Below are 18,431 nucleotides of genomic sequence, written 5' to 3'. Positions count from 1 at the left end.
CAAGCAGTTTAGCAAAGCTGGTTATGGAAGAAAGGAGACGGTGATGATCTGAGGAGTCAGACTCCTGAAACTCAGCAGCAACAGCCTCAGAGACACACTGAACTCGTGCAATTAGATGCACGTTTTTCAGTTTTGTGAAACCAAATGCTTTCAGTGCCTTATGTTCCAGAGACAAATTCAAACAGCTGCTTGCAAGAGGATTCTCGGAAATTAAAGGTGCTTCACACTGTAATCATCCTTCAGCACCTGATTGCAAGTTTTGACACTGAAGAACCTTACAAATAGAACCAACAGAGCACAATCATCTTGATTATGCTTTGAATTTAGAGAGACTTTCATGTAAGCAATAGAAGAAAGTTGTCATCTCTTCCACTTCTAATGTTTAACTTCACAACTAAAAGCGCTTGTAGAAGGACTTCAGAATGTCTTCATGCACCCCCCAGACCACAGCCCTGTGCCTGTCCACTTGTTTGACAGACTTCATACAAGAGGTACACAAATTGACAAAGCAGGACAGGTGCTCAGAAAGCTGTTATCACTCCCAGTTCTGTTCTTGTGGCACATCCAAGAGCTGCTCTGTGTGTTGGTGTGTCCTGATTGTTTAATACTTGCAGCTAGCCAGTTTTTTTATATGAACACCCATTTCCTCCAACTCACACAGCAGGTTAGCTGCTGCACAGAAAGACTGACATACCTGACTGAAGCTCAGCAGAACAGTTTGCTCTGCTCAGGTGCAGCCAGTCTGAACAGCAACACACAGCTTCAGCTGAGGCTTCTGCCATGGAGTTCAAGAGCACTGAGAGATGAGACTTGGCTCTGTAATACATTCGATTCAATTGTGTGTAACTCAGAGCAAACCAGGTTTTAAAAAAAGACAAGAGGAACCATGTTAGAAGGAACCATCTCACAAAGGAAGATGGACAATCTATTAGCCCTTGGCAAGCTAAACAATCATGTACACAAAACAACAATCTGTACAAAACTGAAAGGAGACGGCAAAGGGATTTGTAAGGCTTTCTGTATTCTTATTCTTCTAGCTCAACACTCCTTGTGACCTTGTTCTGGAAAAGCTTCAGGGTCACATCAGGACAGCAAGGAATTCTTCTCCAATATGTGCAAAACTCAAATTTGTAAAGGGTTAAAATTCCAAAGATAAAAACCAAACTGAAGGCCAAACCGAATCACTGGCTAAAATACTTCTTCCACGCCCAAGAGACTGAAGTTGGGGTATATTTGAAAACATATTCCCAACTTTTAAAATAAACTAGTCCTTTCTGACTGACACAAAGATTTGTTGAGGAAAAATAAAGGAGAATGCTTCTGGTGAATGCTTTACTTTCCATCATATTCTTATTTGTTGACAGACTCACAGTGACTTCTTGTCATTTTTATCTCTCTGACTTGTTTGTATCTCCTTTGTCTCTCTTTTTGTATCAAGAATCATCCTGACCAGGGGCTCTTATACTGCCTTGACAGAAATTTGACATGGAATGGTATCATTCAACAAGAAGTTGGAGCTCAGAGATAGGGAAGAGGTATTTGAAAAGTCTATACATAAATAGTACATTGAATGTTTTAGGGATCTACTTCCAGGCTATGTTACAAACAACATCTGGTGTTCATGCCATGATCCTAAGTCACCTACATAAAATCAGTGACAGCTAGACTCCACCAAAGTGCTGCACCTTCTTCGTGACTTTGAAAAGCCAACAAGTTGTCTCTTCTGAGCAAGATACCCTGGTTAAGAAGACCCAAGATCAACTGCTTTGTCTATAAACCAAAATGGACAGAAATGACAGATGGCCTTTGGTAAAAAGAACTTCAGATGGGAAGAGAACATGGGAAAGAAAAACATCTCTTAAATGCTGAATGCCACAGAATTTAGCTTTACAGATCTGGACTGAAACCATTTGTTTTAGAGGTACAGCATCTTCTGATGTGGCATTTCTACCTCGACAGCACACGCTGACTGCAGGACAAGTAACATGTGCTGCACGTGACAGAATCCAGTCCAGTCCCTCGCCATGACTGTGGCTGGGTGACCTTGGAAGATGACAACAGATTCAGGAAAGCCATCGGTTTTCAGACCAGTACTCATAGCTGATCTTGGGACTGTTTTGGAGATGGAGCTGTTGTCACGACGACAGTGGAAACTGCTTTAGTTGAGCCAGACACCGTTCCCTGCTGCAGATGGGAGGCTGGAACTGTTTGAATTCGCACCTGTTTGAAATGGAAACAAAAAAATTCAACTCGTGTCAAGAACAACCTGGTGCCACACAGCACCTGCATCACACTGTAAATGATTGCTTCTGCAGCTGACAAAATTTCAGTTAGGTGAACAAGATCAAACACCAAAACATATCAGAAACAGAATGTGGCACAAGAAGATCGCTGCATCCACTACTCATGTGGGAGGGTGGCAAGAGATCTCAAGATCAGACAGGAAGAACTAAAACCTAGTGTGAATAAAAAGTGACATATCAGCTGCTATGACAAGTTTTCTGAGGAAGAACTTCACTCCATTGGATGCTTCGCTTCTCAAGACTTATTATTAGCAGCTCTCAAGGAAGGTTACTTTTCTGAAACTGAACACTAAGTTTCCAGACATCAAAATGGTTACGCAAAGAAACAGTGTGATTTCTTCAAGAAATGCAGGCGTGCAAAAGCCAAGGAGCAAAGCAATAGGAAGTCAGGGTACAGAAACAATCCTTCAGACAACCAGAAATGACAGGACTCCTGGTTTTCCATTCATTATACCATCAGTACTTCAAAAACATTTAAAAACCATAACTGGATGTAAGGAAGGAAAAGGAAACGATGCAGTGCATGTGCTCAATACAGACAAGCTGAGCACCTGCACTTCTCATGGAAGCCCATGTATCTGTCAGATGTCCTCATGCAGATGTTCAGTCATCACAAAGCAAATGAGGGAATCATTCTTCATGCCATTACCTGTGTGGCTTGGCCTTGCTGCTGCAGCTGCTGCAGTTGCTGTGCAGTCAGAAAACTCACTGGTTTGTTCCCAGCAATCAGTTTTGTCCCTGCTGGCATCGTAGTCAGGATGATATTTCTGCCCAACCCACTGATGCTAAGGAAAGAGAATTGTTGAAAGGTTAATAAACAGTACAGCAGGCTATGTCTTTTATGAATTGTTTTTCAGTTGCTAGGAGATTAAATGACTTAGCTAATTTACTAATGGTTTTAATTATTTTTGTTTCACAACAATGGCAAATACACAAGTGAAAAGTTTATGTCAACGTTTCTCACGGTTAGGGAGAATTACTTTATCACATGGACTAAACCCTCTAACTCTGGACCGTGTTTGTTGCTGGGCTAGTCTGATCAGACCTGAACACTTCCCAGGGAATGCAGAGAATAGCTGAGCACACAATGTTCTGCCTTGAAATATGAACCAAGGGAGATACTACCAGAATTCGTGGAAGAATAAACAGAAAGACAACAATACCTGAACGCCACAGGGATTTGCACTGAGGCAGTTAACACTGCACTAGTTTCTCTGACAGAGAGATGCCCTCAGATTACAAACAATTTTAGGTATGTCACCAGGTTAATTCTTGCTCAAACAAAGAACTAATCTATTATAAACTAAACTATTATAGTTGGCTTAAAAGCAAATATTATTATTTTCTTCCCTGTATTGTTAGAATCCACATCTCAGTGCACCTAAACAAGAACTGCATTCTTTGCCAGGCTCCACATTCAGTTTCTTGCTGTTAGTGGTCCTTTCAACAGACTTCAAATCTCTACCATCCTCTGCTTGCTAGATCCCCAGGAACCTAACTGCACAGAGAACCTCCTCAGTCTATTTCTAAACAAAACTACTAGGTGGAAGGTACTCACTTGGCCCCCAGGTTGCCCTTGATGATGGGGGCAGTCACCACGCTCTTGCCTTTCACTGGCTGGCTGATCACTGACAGAGGCACTGTTATTCGGGCTGGTAGTTTACCCTAGAGAAGTTGAAAATACATGAGAAGCCACAGGGAATGCAGCAGAGAAACTGCTTGACAACAGGCAGTTGCCATCCAGCTTGCTTTTCAGCATCCTGGGAATAGAAACCAAAGCAGTGTTGCTGATGTGATCTGCAGTCTAATTGAAATTCACCTCCAACTGATTCACTTCACAGCTGCCCCAATCCTGCAAATCCCTTTCATCTTTGCACCACAATATTTCTCTGTGAAGGAGCATTGCATTTGACCATCATTTTTATCCTTATGAAACTATGGTAATGTCAATTAACTTACTCAACTTTCACAATACAGTTTACATTGCATTCAGCTTTGGGCATTAAAACCACTGGTAATAGCTATTAAACCAATAAACTGGTAACTTGGTAAAAATGTTTATACAAGTAAAGAGCACTTCTGCTTGGGACACTATTCCAAAAAAGGTGGTTTCAGAAGCATGAGGCAAGATGCTGAACTGCATCTAGTGGTGAGGACTTCAGATAAACCCAATTTATTTCACTCAGTGTCTCAAAAGGAGTTTTTGGAAGACACACAGCTAACTGTATTCTGGCCATTCAATACTTAGCTGCAATTCCAACACCACAGAATCAGTTGTGGACTCACATTCTACACTACTTAATTTGACCTTCTGCAGATGTAAGAGGTTTTTAGAGATAAGCCATCAGTAATAAACCACCACTCCCTTTTCTCTGCCAACTCCAGAAAAACCTCAGCATTACTTACTGCCTGGGATGTGGATACTACCGTGGTGCTGACAGGAACCTGGCGCACAGCAGTACCTCCTGTGCCTATAGTGATGGGAGTCCCAGCAGCTCCTGAGGCAACAGCAACTGCTTTGGACACTGTGGCACTCACGGTTGGTAAGGAGACAGCTGAGGTATGGACTGAGCCAGGCACGCTCACTGCTGCAGAAGAAGGTACTTGCTTTGAGTGAGCAGCTACAGCAATCGTCTGCCCAGCTTTGGGTGGCATCACCCCCAGCCCTTGGACGATTCTTATGGTAGCAGCTGGCTTGGCCTCAGTGGATGCCACTGTAGTAATGGCTTTGCTCTTCTGATCCGCCACAGTCATGCCTAGAGCAGGCATCAGTCTGAAAGCAGAACTCGCTGGCTCTGCAGTCTTTAAGTCAGGAGTCACTTTAACCACTGTGCTTCCAGCTGGACTGGAAGAAGAAGATGAGGCCGTGCTGGTCTTGGCCGGAGAATCAGCAGTCTGGACAGGATTGGATGTCACATGCAATGTTGCAGAAATGCCCTTCCCACTAGCACTGCTTCCAGCAGCTGCTGTGAAGAGGTCCTGAGTCAGTTTGACAGTAGTGACTTGAGATTTGGCCAGGGTGGCCATCATGTCCGGGGTGATTCGCAGCACAGTCTGTCCCTTTGCATCTGTGGTGATTGAGGAGGGGGGCAGGCGCAGCACATCTTTCCCTTGGATCCGAAAATTGGTGGCTGTAAGTGGGATGCTGCTTCCAGGCTGGGTCTTCATGCCAAGCTGCCCTGTAATAGCCACCTGGAAAAGACCAGAGAACCAGATTTGTTGCATCAAACTGCAACACAGTCTAGGGCACAGTAAAACAAGAGTAAAACTTCCAACAGGTTGATGTTTGCTCAGTGTTCTTTTCCTCTTCAGCAGGATGCTAAGTGCTTACTGCACTCCTGAAAATAGTTTTGGTTGCACAAAAGGAATGGAAAAAAAGAACAACAGGTGCAGATTCTAAGTTAAAGAGCCTGCACTAACATATTCTTTACCTGCACATGAAAATGGGGCTAAAATACAGCAAACCAGCAATTGCCTGAGTGCATGGTCAATCAACTGGTACACGATGGCTAACTATTCCTCTCACTTTCTTTTCACATCTGCATGCACATCTGTCACGACAAATGTTAAACAACTGGGACATGCAGTTCGCTCTCATCTCTCCTCCCTCTCACCTGCTTGATGATATTCTGGCCAGCTACATTCTGGATGACAGTGGTAGAGGAGGTACTTGTAGCAGAACTGCCTGGAGAGCTGGTTACTGCCTTTACAGCAGGACTGGGTGCTGCAGACAGTCCTGTCACAGTGATGCCTGTCTGTCCTGCCACAGAGGTTCCTTGTCTTTGCACCTGTACTGGGCTGGTTTGAGCTTTTACTGGTAAAGTCATCACAGCCTACAGCAAAACAAAGAGGCAGCTTATGAGCAGACTAACACAACCCTAACACACTAATACACAGTGCTTTTGTCTCATGCCTTAGCTTGCAAATTCTGTATTTTTCAGTGTAACACACAAACAGATGCTGCCACATAAACTGGCAATGGAAACAAAAAAGGGGGCACAGAACAGCAGTTGTGCACAGCTGTTAACAATGCTCTGTTCCTGCAGCTGCACCAAACTAAAGAGACCCACAGACAAACATCAGAGCAACTGCAGCATTTCCAAGCAGCCAGTCTCACCTGAGGCAGTACTTTGGTTTGCGTGGCTGTAGCTGGGACACGGATCTGAGGTACTGATGTAGGCTGCTGCTGCTGCTGCTGCTGCTGCTGTGTTACCACTGGGGCTTGAGACACAGCTGGGAGGCTGGACTGGGCACTGACCACTCGGACCTGCGGCAATACTGACGATGCAGTGTGACTTACCACCCTGCTGGGAGGTGGCTGCTGCCCAGACTGGGTCTGTGAACTCTGGGCTGTGGAAAGCAACGTCCCAAGCTGTGGCATGGTAGGGGATGAAACCAGAAGAACGCTACAGAAAAGATAAAGCCAGTAGGTCAGCAAAGGTGTAGATGACTGAGAAAGAACCAGTAATATTCACAAGCGTAAGACAGAAGCAGAGCATACCTTTGGCTGGGTTTTGCTGGCTCTGATCCAGCATTAGGTACACTCTTGCTCACCACAGACACTGGTGGGGGTGAAATAGGGGTTGCTGGTAGTGCTGGTGCAGTTGGTGTCACAGGAGTCACGGGAGTTGGCGGCATGCTGGAGTCACTAAGGCTCAGCTGACTGGGCTCTGACGTGCTGCTGGGGAGGGCTTTCACAGAGCTCTCCTTGTTACTAGATTTCTGCAGAGGAACCAAGTCAAACTGAAAGTTTTTACAGAAATGGTTGTCATTGTTGCACTGTAAGGAGAACGGACTGAGCACTTTAAACAACTAGAAAATTACAAATGATGCCATGGTGCAGAATCCTGAAATCACAGACATCTGTCTTTCTGCCTTTCTCAGCGGCAGCCACAAGTGGGCTGGTCAGTTTGGCTGTTCCTGTTCTAAGGGAGAAGTGCCTCTCAGCACTGAGAAACATTCCTAACAGTCAGATGTCCACTCTGGTTAATTTGCCAGCTGTGACTATTTTACAGATATTTGGTATCAATGCCAAAAAATAAAAGAAAGACATGCAAATCCTCACAGCTTCAGCACAGGAAGAGGCATGTTTCACATGCCCTGCTACAGATTGATCTCAAAAGATCTAAAGAGACCACTTCTGAGAGAAGGAGCACAAATCCTGTTGACCTTCCTGCCAAGATCAATGTGGGTAATATGGGGAGAAGCAAAGTTCCCTCTTTTCTTTTACATTCTGTGCACTGGTACCAGACTAACTCTCACATACGTGTACAGAAAGGAAATTAAATGAATAGGTGGCAAATTTCACCAGCCTCAATAGATGCAAAATCTACAGATTAAGTTAAATCCACATCTCATTCTCAATCACAAATCCATGCCAATCTGTGCAAAGGAATTTACCACTTTTGCTGGAGGTTTTGGCTTCTGCTGGAGAGCCTTCTTGGCCTTTGCTGCAGCAGCTTGAGCCTGGTGGATCCGTTCTGCAAGTGTAAGTTAAAAAGAAAGTTAAAGAAGAGTTAAAGAACACAAACAAATGTGCTTAAGAAAGTGGCCACCTCTCAGTTCATCTTCAGGCAAGAAACACAACACACATCCACGCAGGTACATGTAATAGCACATAAAAAAAGGCAAAACAAAATTAGCCCAAAAGGCTGAAATGAAGATGTGCTGAAGTTGTCAATGTACATGCATCTGCAGTTCTTGCACAAAGAATACTAACATACTGCTCTGCAAGACTGTATGCTGCTGGGCAAATATTAGCAAAGACTAGAGAAAAAAAGCTAGACTGATGAATTAGTGTTCATTATTCAACTAGGATGGAGAAGCTCAAGAGCACAGCAAATGCTCTTGAAAAAACAGGGTGAAACATGTGGACATTTTCAGTGGTGTAAGGATGCACAGGGCAGTCCCACCAAGGCAGGCTTACCAAACTCTTCCTCACTCCTGTTCCGGTGCAGGTAGATCCACAACTTGCGCCCAATGTCGTATTTGACACAGGGATCTTTCTCATAATGCAGTCGATCCAGAGCCCCACTAACAACAGTGTTAACCTGAAAATTCAGAATTCACTGTATTACAGCAGGTCCCTGTGGGGGCAGCTGGGGGTCACGTGCAGAAAAGTCAAACCCATTCAGCATTAAATCAGAGCAAGTCGCTGGCAATCTAAATGCAAGAAATGACTAGGAGCAGAAGTTCACTGCAGGGTGCTGCTTGCCCTCTTGGATTAAATGGAGCTTCAACAAATCCAAGGGCTCTGAAAAATCGACTGTTTCTGAATCTGTTCTGTAAGCAGCTGCATGCATGATGTGTTGTAAACTCTGGGTCTTCTTTCCCAGATGACATTCAACTTACTTGAGCACTTGTGACATCAGGAGCTAGGAACTGGGAATCTTTAAGCAGCTCACAAATTTCAGCACGAGTTCCTTCTCCGTTAGGAAGCCGAGCAGCAGCATCACGAACTGAAGTAGAAAATCACAGCTTAAACTTCCAGTCCTACAGAAGCAGTGGTATTCAAATAATTCAGCAGATATGTTTCTGTATGCCTTTCTCCTCTCCACTGAACGCCCTCTCAGTCAACAAAATCTAGTCCCAGTGATCCCTCAGAGCCCCTGATGTCTGTAGGAGCAGAGATTACAAATGATCATTTTAAAGTACACTGACTGTGCTGGTGTGGAGCCAGAAGCAATGAACACAGGGACCAGCACTCAACTTCACAATGCCCCAACTTCACAACAGCACACTTAAGCCACTACTCTTTGTCTTCCAGTTATCTGAGCCTTAGCTCCCACCAGCCTTGTGAGCTCTCCTCTGCATTTCCCATTTTCTCTCAGAAAAGAAGTAAAACACAGCTGTCTTCTGTTCCTGTAGTCAACTCCAGCTCCCACCATTTCATCACCATTATTTCAGGTCATTTTTTTCTTCTTCATTTATGTCCTATCAGTCCATCCACCTTTTTCTTTCACGATGTAGATTCCTAAAGTCATTGTTTGGGTGGACAAATGTGCCTTTTAATTAGCAAATAAACAACTGTCAGAGCACGCAATCGCCTTACCGAGGGACAAGATGGTGACATATGCTGGTCTGTCTGATCTCAGGAGAGAATGCTCTCGGGCTTTGTTTAATGATGTTTCCTTGTCAAACACCCCCTTCACAGGACCAACAACCGACTCGAAGCCGTGCATACGGAAGGTGAAAGCTTTGTGGGGCTGGCTGTAACGGAAACGCTCCTGTTTTGAAACAAGAGGAGTGAATTTAGCAGGATACAAATCACAGAATGGTTGGGGTGGAAGGGACCTCGAGGATCATGGATCTCCAACCCCCTGCCACAAGCAGGGCCACCAACCCCCACATTTAATACTAAACCAGGCTGCCCAGGGCCCCATCCAACCTGGCCTCAAACACCTCCAGGAATGGATGGGGCATCACAGCCTCTCTGGGCAGCTGTTCCAGCACCTCACCACTCTCCATAAAGAACTTAAACAGAGCAAAGTCTTGAGGCTTGTAACTGACACTGTAATACAGGCTAAGTTACTATCATTCTCTAGATAGCTCCTTAATTAAACACTTCAACAGTGTAGAACAAACACAGTTCAGGTCAATTAATTTACCTGATACCCGTTGGAAACATAGGGGTTTTTGAAATAAGCAGTGAGGATATGTTGTTAGCAAGTTCTATCTGAGGCTGAAACACCCACTTCAATAAGAAGGAGAGTACACAATTCTCAAACAATTCTCAAAATACAAACTGTCTTCCTTCGATGGCCAACTCTTAGGAAGATTCTCTTTTTACCTGCTCCTGGAATACACGTTTCTCCTCACCAGTGCTAGGTCGGACTACGTAGTCAGTCCTTCTGAAACAAAGACCACCATCAGTTTTGAGCAACAAACCCACAGTACTCCCAAAACCTATCCCAAAGGATTAGCCACCTCACTGCAAATTCTTCTGGCACCAAAGAAAAGGCTCTGAAAGCACTTATGCTGGTATAAATAATCCTGCAGAGACCACAAAATATTTTTTACAGTCTACCTGAAAGTAAGCAAGGATTTTAAGCAATCCAGTAACGAGGATACATGTTGGATCAGAGGTCTCTTTGGGTTTGCAGTGTCCAGTTATTTCATCTATAAACTACAAATTCCCTCCAGACACATGATGCAAAATTTTCCTTTGAAGTAACCAGCTCTAGAGGTACAAGGACCAAACCTCCCAGCTTCAGCACATACTGTGAAAGTTTAAAAGCAGAATTGTACACTTACACTCTAGGAATTGGCATTGTGGCATCTGAGCTGTCTTCATTTTCCTATCAAAGAAACAGAAATGTCAGTGTTGGATACAACCCAGTCAGGCTTTGTGCTGCCAAAAGACCATTTTCTTCTGACTCACTTTGAAGAAAGTCTGGTCCTTGGTCTCCAACCAGAGCTGAAACAGTGCTGCCAATTCCTTCTCATGATCTTGGCAAGAACCTAGTCCAAAAACCAAGAAACATAAGAAATGAAAATTATTTGTTACGAAGCCAGCTGCTCACAGTTTCCAGTCACCTCCTGCTCTCTTCTGACCTCACGTGTCACCATCACAAGGCACCTTACATACTTCACAGATGCTCCAGTTTCTCTACTTGAACACACTCAGGCACAGCAAAGGGCTGCAATCTAATAAATGCCCTGTGCTCATATGAAGGACAATGCTTCACCCCCAGCACAGCAGACAAGACATTGCTTGCAATACTTGACACGTGCAGCTGGTCTCCACTTCCCAAAGTAAACGCAGTCAGCAAGACCCCAAGCAGAAACAAGTGTCTACATAACCTGCACCAAAGACTAGCAGAAGGACTGGAGGAATACCACAGAATAACAGAATCATTAATGTTGACCTCCAAGATCACCAAGTCCAACCTGACTCCAAAACTTTGCCAGTTTAAACCTGTGAATATGACCAAGGGTCACAACAGCTGAGAATAGAAAGATCTGCCTAGTAGCTGAAGTAAAAAATGCAAAGCATCTGTAATTCACACAATATGAGCCTGGGCAAATTTATTCTTAATTTGCTCTTCGGTTCCTGCTTGTAAAATGAGAATAAAATCAGCCTGCTTCACAGAGAAGCTTAAATTATTTATAATTGTAATTAAGAATTAGACTGAATAACCAGAAAGCATGCTCTACAGCATGGAAAATATGGAAGTGCTCAGAAAGATCTGAAGGGTGACAAACACAGCTATGCCAGCAACATAAAGGAAAAAGGCTCAGTGCCTTTGATCACTTACTCTTTCTACTGCTGAAAATAATGTCTAGCAAAAGTACTGAATGTAAACCTCATTTCTGCTCAGCCAAAATACAAAAGGCCCAACCACTGAAATTGTGGATCTGCTGGACTTCATCTCTGGGCTACAAGGAAAATAGAAGAGTTCTGGGGAAAACAAATGATCTTTACTACAGTAGGAATCATACAGAAGTGCAAATTACCGAGCAACTTCCACTGCTGAGTTTTTTCCTTGAATTCAACGAAAGGTGAGAAGCTGGATGGAACATCTACAAAGAGAGATGTGCAGTTCAGAATCATCACACACCAACACAACCCCTGCAGTTCTATGGCTGCAATGCAAACTGTTGAGTCAGACTCACAGTGACAGCATTTCAAGTGCTTACATCTCCAAATGCACACCTGCCCAACGGGAAGGTCAGCATCTCCTGAGTAACAGTGCAAGCCCAAGAACAGAACAGGGTAACAACCCTGTCAGCTCCAAGCTGTCAGATGAGATCCCAGGAACTTTACTGTATGGTGGCTATCCATGGGCTCACGTTGAAACAAACTTGAGATTCACAGTAATCACCATCATGCATGGAAAGGCCACTGCAATCCACACTGTCCCTCCACTTAATACTAAGCAAATCAGCACCACAGAATAAATTAGTTTAAAAGGAACAAGTGGAGCTTAGCTGGCCCAAGCCCCAAGTAAAAGCTGGGCCAACTTCATGTTTCCAGTGGATTGCTCAGAGCAGCATCTTATTTATTTGTCATTATCTCCAAAGGCAACCACAGCTCTTTGCACCTGCTTCAAACATGCTGCCTTACAGACACGGTTTAAACAGGAGAAACAGCCTGTTTCAGTTTCACATTCATTTGAATCAAGCTGGGTCTTACCTACTATCCTCATACAAAGTCTACCACAGTCAAGAAAGAAACCTAAAACCTATTACAGAAACACTGTAAGCAATACAACGACTTACTGCACTGATGAATTAAAGACTGACTGAAGCTATAATACAAACCAGCACGGATTAGAACAAATGCACAAGCACCATTAATATTTCTGACAGCTATTCTTACCTCTGCTGTCACCTGTCAGATACTGCAAGGCAGGTAAAACCAGTTCAGACCAATTAGGGGCAAAGGAGAACCAGGTATTCAGTGCACTGGCAGGAGAAGTTTGCCAATCTATAACTTTATCCTCAAGCTGGAAAGAAAAAACAAGCATTCTGTTAAAGATTGAATGACCTAAGCTATGAATGCTCGAATAGCAACCAAAACAGCCAAACATTTAATGGGAAAAAAAGATTCCATACTGACAAAAAAAGATCACCTGACTTTTTCAAGTAACTGTAAGATGGTATTTCAGAAAACAGACAGCAAAAATAGGGAAAAAATTCCCCCCCATCACCAGGCTTAATACACAGAATTTATGTAATCATGGCCTGAACAGCAGATATGGAAGGACTCACGAAGGCAGGTGATTAAATGCATGTGAGTTGTTACAAACAGATGTGGGTTGTCATTTTTTAATATGCAACCACACAGGATGTGATTTACAGCAAGACGCTGCCGGACAAAATCTCTGTTACACAGCTACAAAAAACTCTGCACTCTCATTTCACTTTCTGCAAAGATTCTTAACCATGTGGGTGGTTCTCACCACAGAGAGGCTGGCAGGACCTTCCAGAAACAGTATCTCCAGCAGAAGGAAGAAGAAGCTGGAAGATATTTCATTGACTCCAAGGCATGGCTTCATCTCTTCAAGTGGTCTTCAAATGAAAGAACACACAAGCAGAGTGTGAGCATCCTGAGTTTGAGATCACACATCATACAAAGCCCATCTTCATGTACAGAGTATATGGAGCTGAACATCCTCCAAGCAGTACTAAGCATTCAGGGCATTTAGAAGCACTTACTCCTCTTTGACAGATGACAGAGGGATGGGGGAATGGTCCTGAGACAGTGATGGGATCCCATGTGCACCGCTGAAAGAATCAGCCAAATCTTCCACCTCTGACTTAACGACCTTCAGCTTTTTCTTCTTTTTGTCATCCTTTTCCTTCACCTTTTTCTTGAAGGTTGCAAGGTCAAACAAAGCTTCAGAAATGATAAAAGGTAAGAAAAACAACAAGAAAGCATCTTACTATATTTCAGTGGGGACCATAAAATAACAACATCATTAAACATATATTCAAAACCACACATGAAACAAACTTATTCACTATCTGCTCATCCCATCCTCCTACTCCCACCTCTCTTTTTTTTTTTTATCCCTCAACAGGAAAATCCCAGTTTCTATGCCAACATACATGAAATTAGAAAAGCGAAGGTAACAGCCCAGAGCAGGCATACAAATTAATTTAAAACCAATTAGCTGGAAGCACATTCAATGGAAACTGGGATTGCCTGTGTGCAATCCAAACTTACAATCCCACAGCAGCTAGCCAGGTATGCAAAGAGCAAAGGAATACAACATTCAGCAGAGCCTACCTCCATCCTTAGATTTCACAGTCACAAACACCCCATGTTTATGCAGTGGGCAAGCACTGCTTCCAGCCACTGACCTGCTAAGGAACCTTTCCTGCCAGCATTTACACGAGTCATAATGTCCTCAAGAGTAATATCTGCTGTCACCAAGTCCGGGTGGTCCTACATGGGACAAGGGGACAGAAAGGAAAGTCAGGAATGGATAAAATGCTGTGTTAGCAACAAAGATACAGAAGATAATCAAACAGTGAAACACCTCAAACCTGTCTGGGATCAGCTTAAAAAGTGAATCACTACAACAGAAACAGGGAAGTCTTCAATCCCCAAGTGGAAAATGTTGTGTCTCAACAACACACGGTGGAAGTTACAGAATACTTCTAAGCAGGTAACCATGCCCACGGGGTGCACATATCCATCAACAACTACACGTGTGATGGTAGGAACTGAAGGTGGCCACACGCCCTCCTTGTCAGACCCCAAGATTTCCTGTTCTCTTACAGGTTGGTATTTTCTCTTCTCGCGGTGTTTCCTCAGCATCATCTTCAGATCACTCTCACCAAGTTCTATTCTGTCTGCAGTGAAAAAAGTCAGAGATAAGATGCCTTTCTTGTTTTGCTTGGTTACTTTACAGACTCAGAATGCAATTTTCTATTCATTCTCACTCTCAAAACCTCCAACTTACAGTAAATAAATACCCCTTGATAACTGGAAACTCTTTTCATCAACCAGTTTGTTACAACAGTTTCTATCTTTGTTCATTAGGTTTCACTGCTAACGCAGGTATGGAAGTGAAAAGAAGTGAGCACCAAAGGCTCTGCAGCCCTGCTTACAGTAACCTTCAGAGGAATTCCCTTGCCACATACAGCTAAACAGTTACAACTGTACCATGCTACTGCTTCAATCATCAAGGACAAAAAAACAACAAAAAAATCAGCAATATTAAACAAACTGCAGATCCTGTGTTAAAATACTATTATTTTTTCAAGTGAAAACAAAGCATGAGAAGATTTGGATACTGTGGGGACTACACAACTGAAGTATTACATGATTTCTCATGAAACGACAGATTCTCACAGCAGATTTATTGCAGGCTCTCAGAGGATTCTCAAAGTAATCCTCACACCTCAATCCTTATTGAGGTTGGTATACCCCAACACCGAGGTTGTTTCTCACCTGCTGTTCTCATGTCCATGGTTGACAGTGTGGGTATCACCCTCAGGGGAACCGGTGGACTGGGACAACGTGAAGGAGAGCTCGGGGGCCAGGAGCTTAGATCTTCAATAGACAAAATAATCAAATAAATTTCTGCAAGTCTTATCAGCCCCAAACACAGCTAATCCCGTTCCTCAGTGCTTGCAAAGTCAGTAACACTGGAGTTCACCTCTTATTCCTCTACCAAATACGTTATCCTCACTTTAAAATAAAAGGCCTTTTTCTCTATTCACAACTCACATCCTTACTGCAGCCCAGGGCATTACCTTCTTCATCAGAAGACAAAGCAGTATCTCCACACTCCTCTTTCACTTCCCTCAGAATCTTCAAGTAGCGCCGATGCGTTCGTTTCTCCCGCTCCTCTGCGTCATACGATGGTGAGAAATGCTTTCTCTTCAGGATCATTTCAGGGCCTCCTTTCCTAGCTAGCTCCAGCAAGTGCTGGAAGAGAAGATATGCATGGTATGAGTTATCTCAGTTACAGCTCTGAGAATGGTCAAGCTATGTGCAACCACTGCAAAGTATCACAATTTGCTGGCAGTTCTAAAATCAGCATTATAAGCAATCATTCAAGCAGAGGGGAAGAAGAAGAGATCTAGTGAGAGATTTCTGCATCTTCCTTGGTACGTAAAACACTGCACTACCACAGACCAGCAATACGTGGACTGTTCAGGACACAAACCACTGGTCTGAGATGTACTGTGCAGTTTGCACACCTAATGAAACATGAAAAACTTCCCTTGTGAGAGCTACAGAGGAAATCAGCTCCTGCACGGTTCTGTGTTCATTTCCCACATACATTCACTGTGGGGCATTTTATACAGACTTCCCTCTTCACCCACCTCAATGTTTAAGCTTAATGCAACAATAAGCAAGCATTTACAAAGGATATATTTCAGTTGGCAGGTTGGCTGACAGCAGTATCCATACAAGACTTTAGAGATCTAAGCTGTTCTACTGTTTCCAATGAAGCAGTGGGTTTGTAAGGCTTTGTTAGCAAACTTCTGGTTTCACAGTGACAAATGTAGAAAAATCACAGCAGATTGACTCGTTAAAATACAGTGAAAAAAAAGCAAATCAAGGGTGAGGTGGGCACAAAAAGGACACTACACAGACCAGAGCTATGAGAATTTTAAAACCTAAGTTTGACGTGCGTCTTTGCAAACAGAACTTCTAGCATTCTTATTTTACACAGGCCACTGGAAAAGAAGAAAAAGGAGACTGGAGAATTGCGAATGCACAGACAGCAAGGCACACTGCTGGAAAGACAGCCTGCCAGTTACAGAGCACAAGAAAGCGATGGCTGCACCCCGAAGACACTCACATTGCGGGAAGCAAGGATCTGCTTGAGCAGCCTGTAGAAGTACTGCTGCTGAGAGCTCAGGTAGCGTTTGTACTGTGACTTCAAACACAGCTGCCGGTACTTCACAACTTCGGGATTGAAGTGCCCATCTGTGGTACAGAGGTAAAAATTCCTTCAGTTTTCGGCCTGAGAACTTAACTCTGATAACACACCACAATTACTGTGCTCACTGACCCCGGAAGAGTTTCTGGGCAATGTGCAGTGGGTTTCCAAAGCGGAAGTTTTCGCCGCTGAACAACGCAGAGATGATTTTGTTCTGATGCTCGCGGTTGTTTTCAGGAAAGTGAGGCAAGAACGTTTTGAGGTGTTCTTGCTGTGCATCTGTCAGCACCTCCTGCCACGTAGACAGGCTGACAACCTCAAAGAAGATCTCGGGCTAAAGAAGAGAAATAACAACAGTGAGAAAAAATGCATATGCAACTTTAGCAGCTTAAGCTCCTAAGGCTTTCTCTGGTTAAGTAACACAAGGCTGTCTCACACCGAACAAAACAACACTGTACAGAAGTAGAGGAAATAAATGAGATTGGTAGCAAGAAAATTCTGTTCCTCTGTGATCCCCACAATAGGAGTTAAAACACGCTGTTCGTCAAGGCTCGGCAAACACAAAGCACTACTCACGTCCTCCAGAAGGTCCTCGGGCAGACTGACTCTGGTTGTACCCAGCAGGCAGTCCTCCATGATCCGCGCCCCATTTCCGTCCCCGCATGGCCCCAGCTCCAAGGGGTCTGTCAGCATGTGATCCAGAGAGTCCATTCTTCTCTTTCCAGCTCCTGAACAACAGCAGCAAAACCCTCAGCACACCCACCAGTACCAGAGCTCCCAAACCAGCTACGCCCCACACTGACAACATCTGAGGGGTCACATTTGACGAAGCAGCTGTTTAAACACAAATCACACCATCAATCCAAGGGACACAACCAGAGGGAAACACAAAAGGATGTTCAACTGCAGCACACACTGTGCCAATGGAGAAATGCTTTTCCAGTGAGCAGGTAACACCAACAAGCACAGCTGATCACCTCACACTGCTTCCTACGTGCAGAAGCTGCCACATACGGAGCAAAGCATCACGATAAAGTGACTACATTCATCTTTTTGGAGAGTCTTTGATACAAAACCCGAAACACTGAAACTAAGTTCAAGCTTTCCACAAGCTCTGTTGGCAGGCAGGGGTTGATGGAGGGCCCTGCTCCCCTCGCACAGGACTTGGAAACAGCTGCGCAGCTCAGCTCTCGTCTCCCTTGGCTTTCTGCAGAGGCCGAAGGGGAGGAAGCACGCAGAGCAAGTGAAGGGGAAGAAAAGAAAAAAAACAGGACAAAAATGGGTATTTCACACTGAACTGCCCGAGCTTCCCATCGCACGGCACGCAGAGGACAGCGGTTGGGCGCTGAGCAGAGACGACCGCCCCGCCAGGCGCCCGACCGCGGGCACTGCAGCACGCACCGCCGGGGGGGTTCGGCGGGCCGCCTGTCCCGCACCGAGCACTGGAGGCCGCCTCCCCCGCGCCCAGGCCGCCTCCTCACCTCAGCGGAACCCGCACGGCTCCTCCACCGGCAGCGAGGCCGGGGAGCCGCCGCCCGGTAAGCACCCGGCCTGCCGGAGCTGCTCCCGCCGAGGCGCGGCCCGGAGTCGCCGGCCGCTTCCCTCAGCCCCCTCACGGCCCCCGAACCGGAAGTCAGAAGGCAGCCGCACCGGAAGTGGTAAGGCGCCTGGCGCTCTCGGCGCATGCGCCAAAGCACAGCTGCTGCGCATGCGCAGTGCTGCCCTGGGGGGCAGCCTCCATAGAACCACGGCATCCAGGAAAGGATTTTTTTTCTCTCCC

General features: G+C 44.7%; 1 protein-coding gene across 3 annotated transcripts; it reads right to left on the bottom strand.

Moving 5' to 3' along the window:
- Positions 1–889: 889 nt before the first annotated feature.
- Positions 890–18,217, bottom strand: NFRKB (nuclear factor related to kappaB binding protein). 3 transcript variants are annotated; one of them, XM_042831889.1, is made up of 26 exons: positions 18,133–18,217; positions 17,228–17,379; positions 16,784–16,985; positions 16,571–16,698; positions 15,513–15,687; positions 15,208–15,309; positions 14,533–14,606; positions 14,112–14,196; positions 13,464–13,644; positions 13,208–13,316; positions 12,625–12,751; positions 11,760–11,825; positions 10,684–10,763; positions 10,557–10,600; positions 10,093–10,153; positions 9,355–9,529; positions 8,655–8,761; positions 8,230–8,353; positions 7,704–7,783; positions 6,805–7,025; positions 6,421–6,709; positions 5,918–6,136; positions 4,710–5,495; positions 3,862–3,968; positions 2,953–3,088; positions 890–2,220 (listed from the first exon to the last, which is right to left on the bottom strand). In XM_042831889.1, exons 2-26 carry the CDS (start codon positions 17,360–17,362, stop codon positions 2,095–2,097), a joined length of 3,939 nt encoding a protein of 1,312 aa, XP_042687823.1. In that variant the 5' UTR covers positions 17,363–17,379; positions 18,133–18,217; the 3' UTR covers positions 890–2,094. The 3 variants fall into 3 exon arrangements, with proteins under 3 accessions (XP_042687823.1, XP_042687824.1, XP_042687825.1); XM_042831890.1 differs by having other exon boundaries at positions 10,093–10,150; XM_042831891.1 differs by lacking the exon at positions 5,918–6,136.
- Between the last annotated feature and the right edge of the window lie 214 nt (positions 18,218–18,431).

The sequence above is a fragment of the Centrocercus urophasianus genome, unplaced genomic scaffold (assembly GCF_019232065.1).
Source record: "Centrocercus urophasianus isolate 14NV4802_14NV808 unplaced genomic scaffold, USGS_Curo_1.0 seq_37, whole genome shotgun sequence".
In the NCBI taxonomy this organism is placed as follows: domain Eukaryota; kingdom Metazoa; phylum Chordata; class Aves; order Galliformes; family Phasianidae; genus Centrocercus; species Centrocercus urophasianus.
This window is presented reverse-complemented; position numbering and strand designations above follow the sequence as displayed.

What these genes read in the sequence shown, in the direction of transcription:
- NFRKB (XM_042831889.1), bottom strand. Translation starts at nt 17,362, where the DNA reads ATGGACTCTCTGGATCACATGCTGACAGACCCCTTGGAGCTGGGGCCA. An exon ending in CAGGAGTGAGGAAGAGTTTG is followed by an intron (nt 7,784 to 8,229) that starts GTAAGCCTGCCT and finishes TTACACTTGCAG; the next exon opens with AACGGATCCACCAGGCTCAA. An exon ending in AGCAAGGCCAAGCCACACAG is followed by an intron (nt 2,221 to 2,952) that starts GTAATGGCATGA and finishes CATTTCAAACAG; the next exon opens with GTGCGAATTCAAACAGTTCC.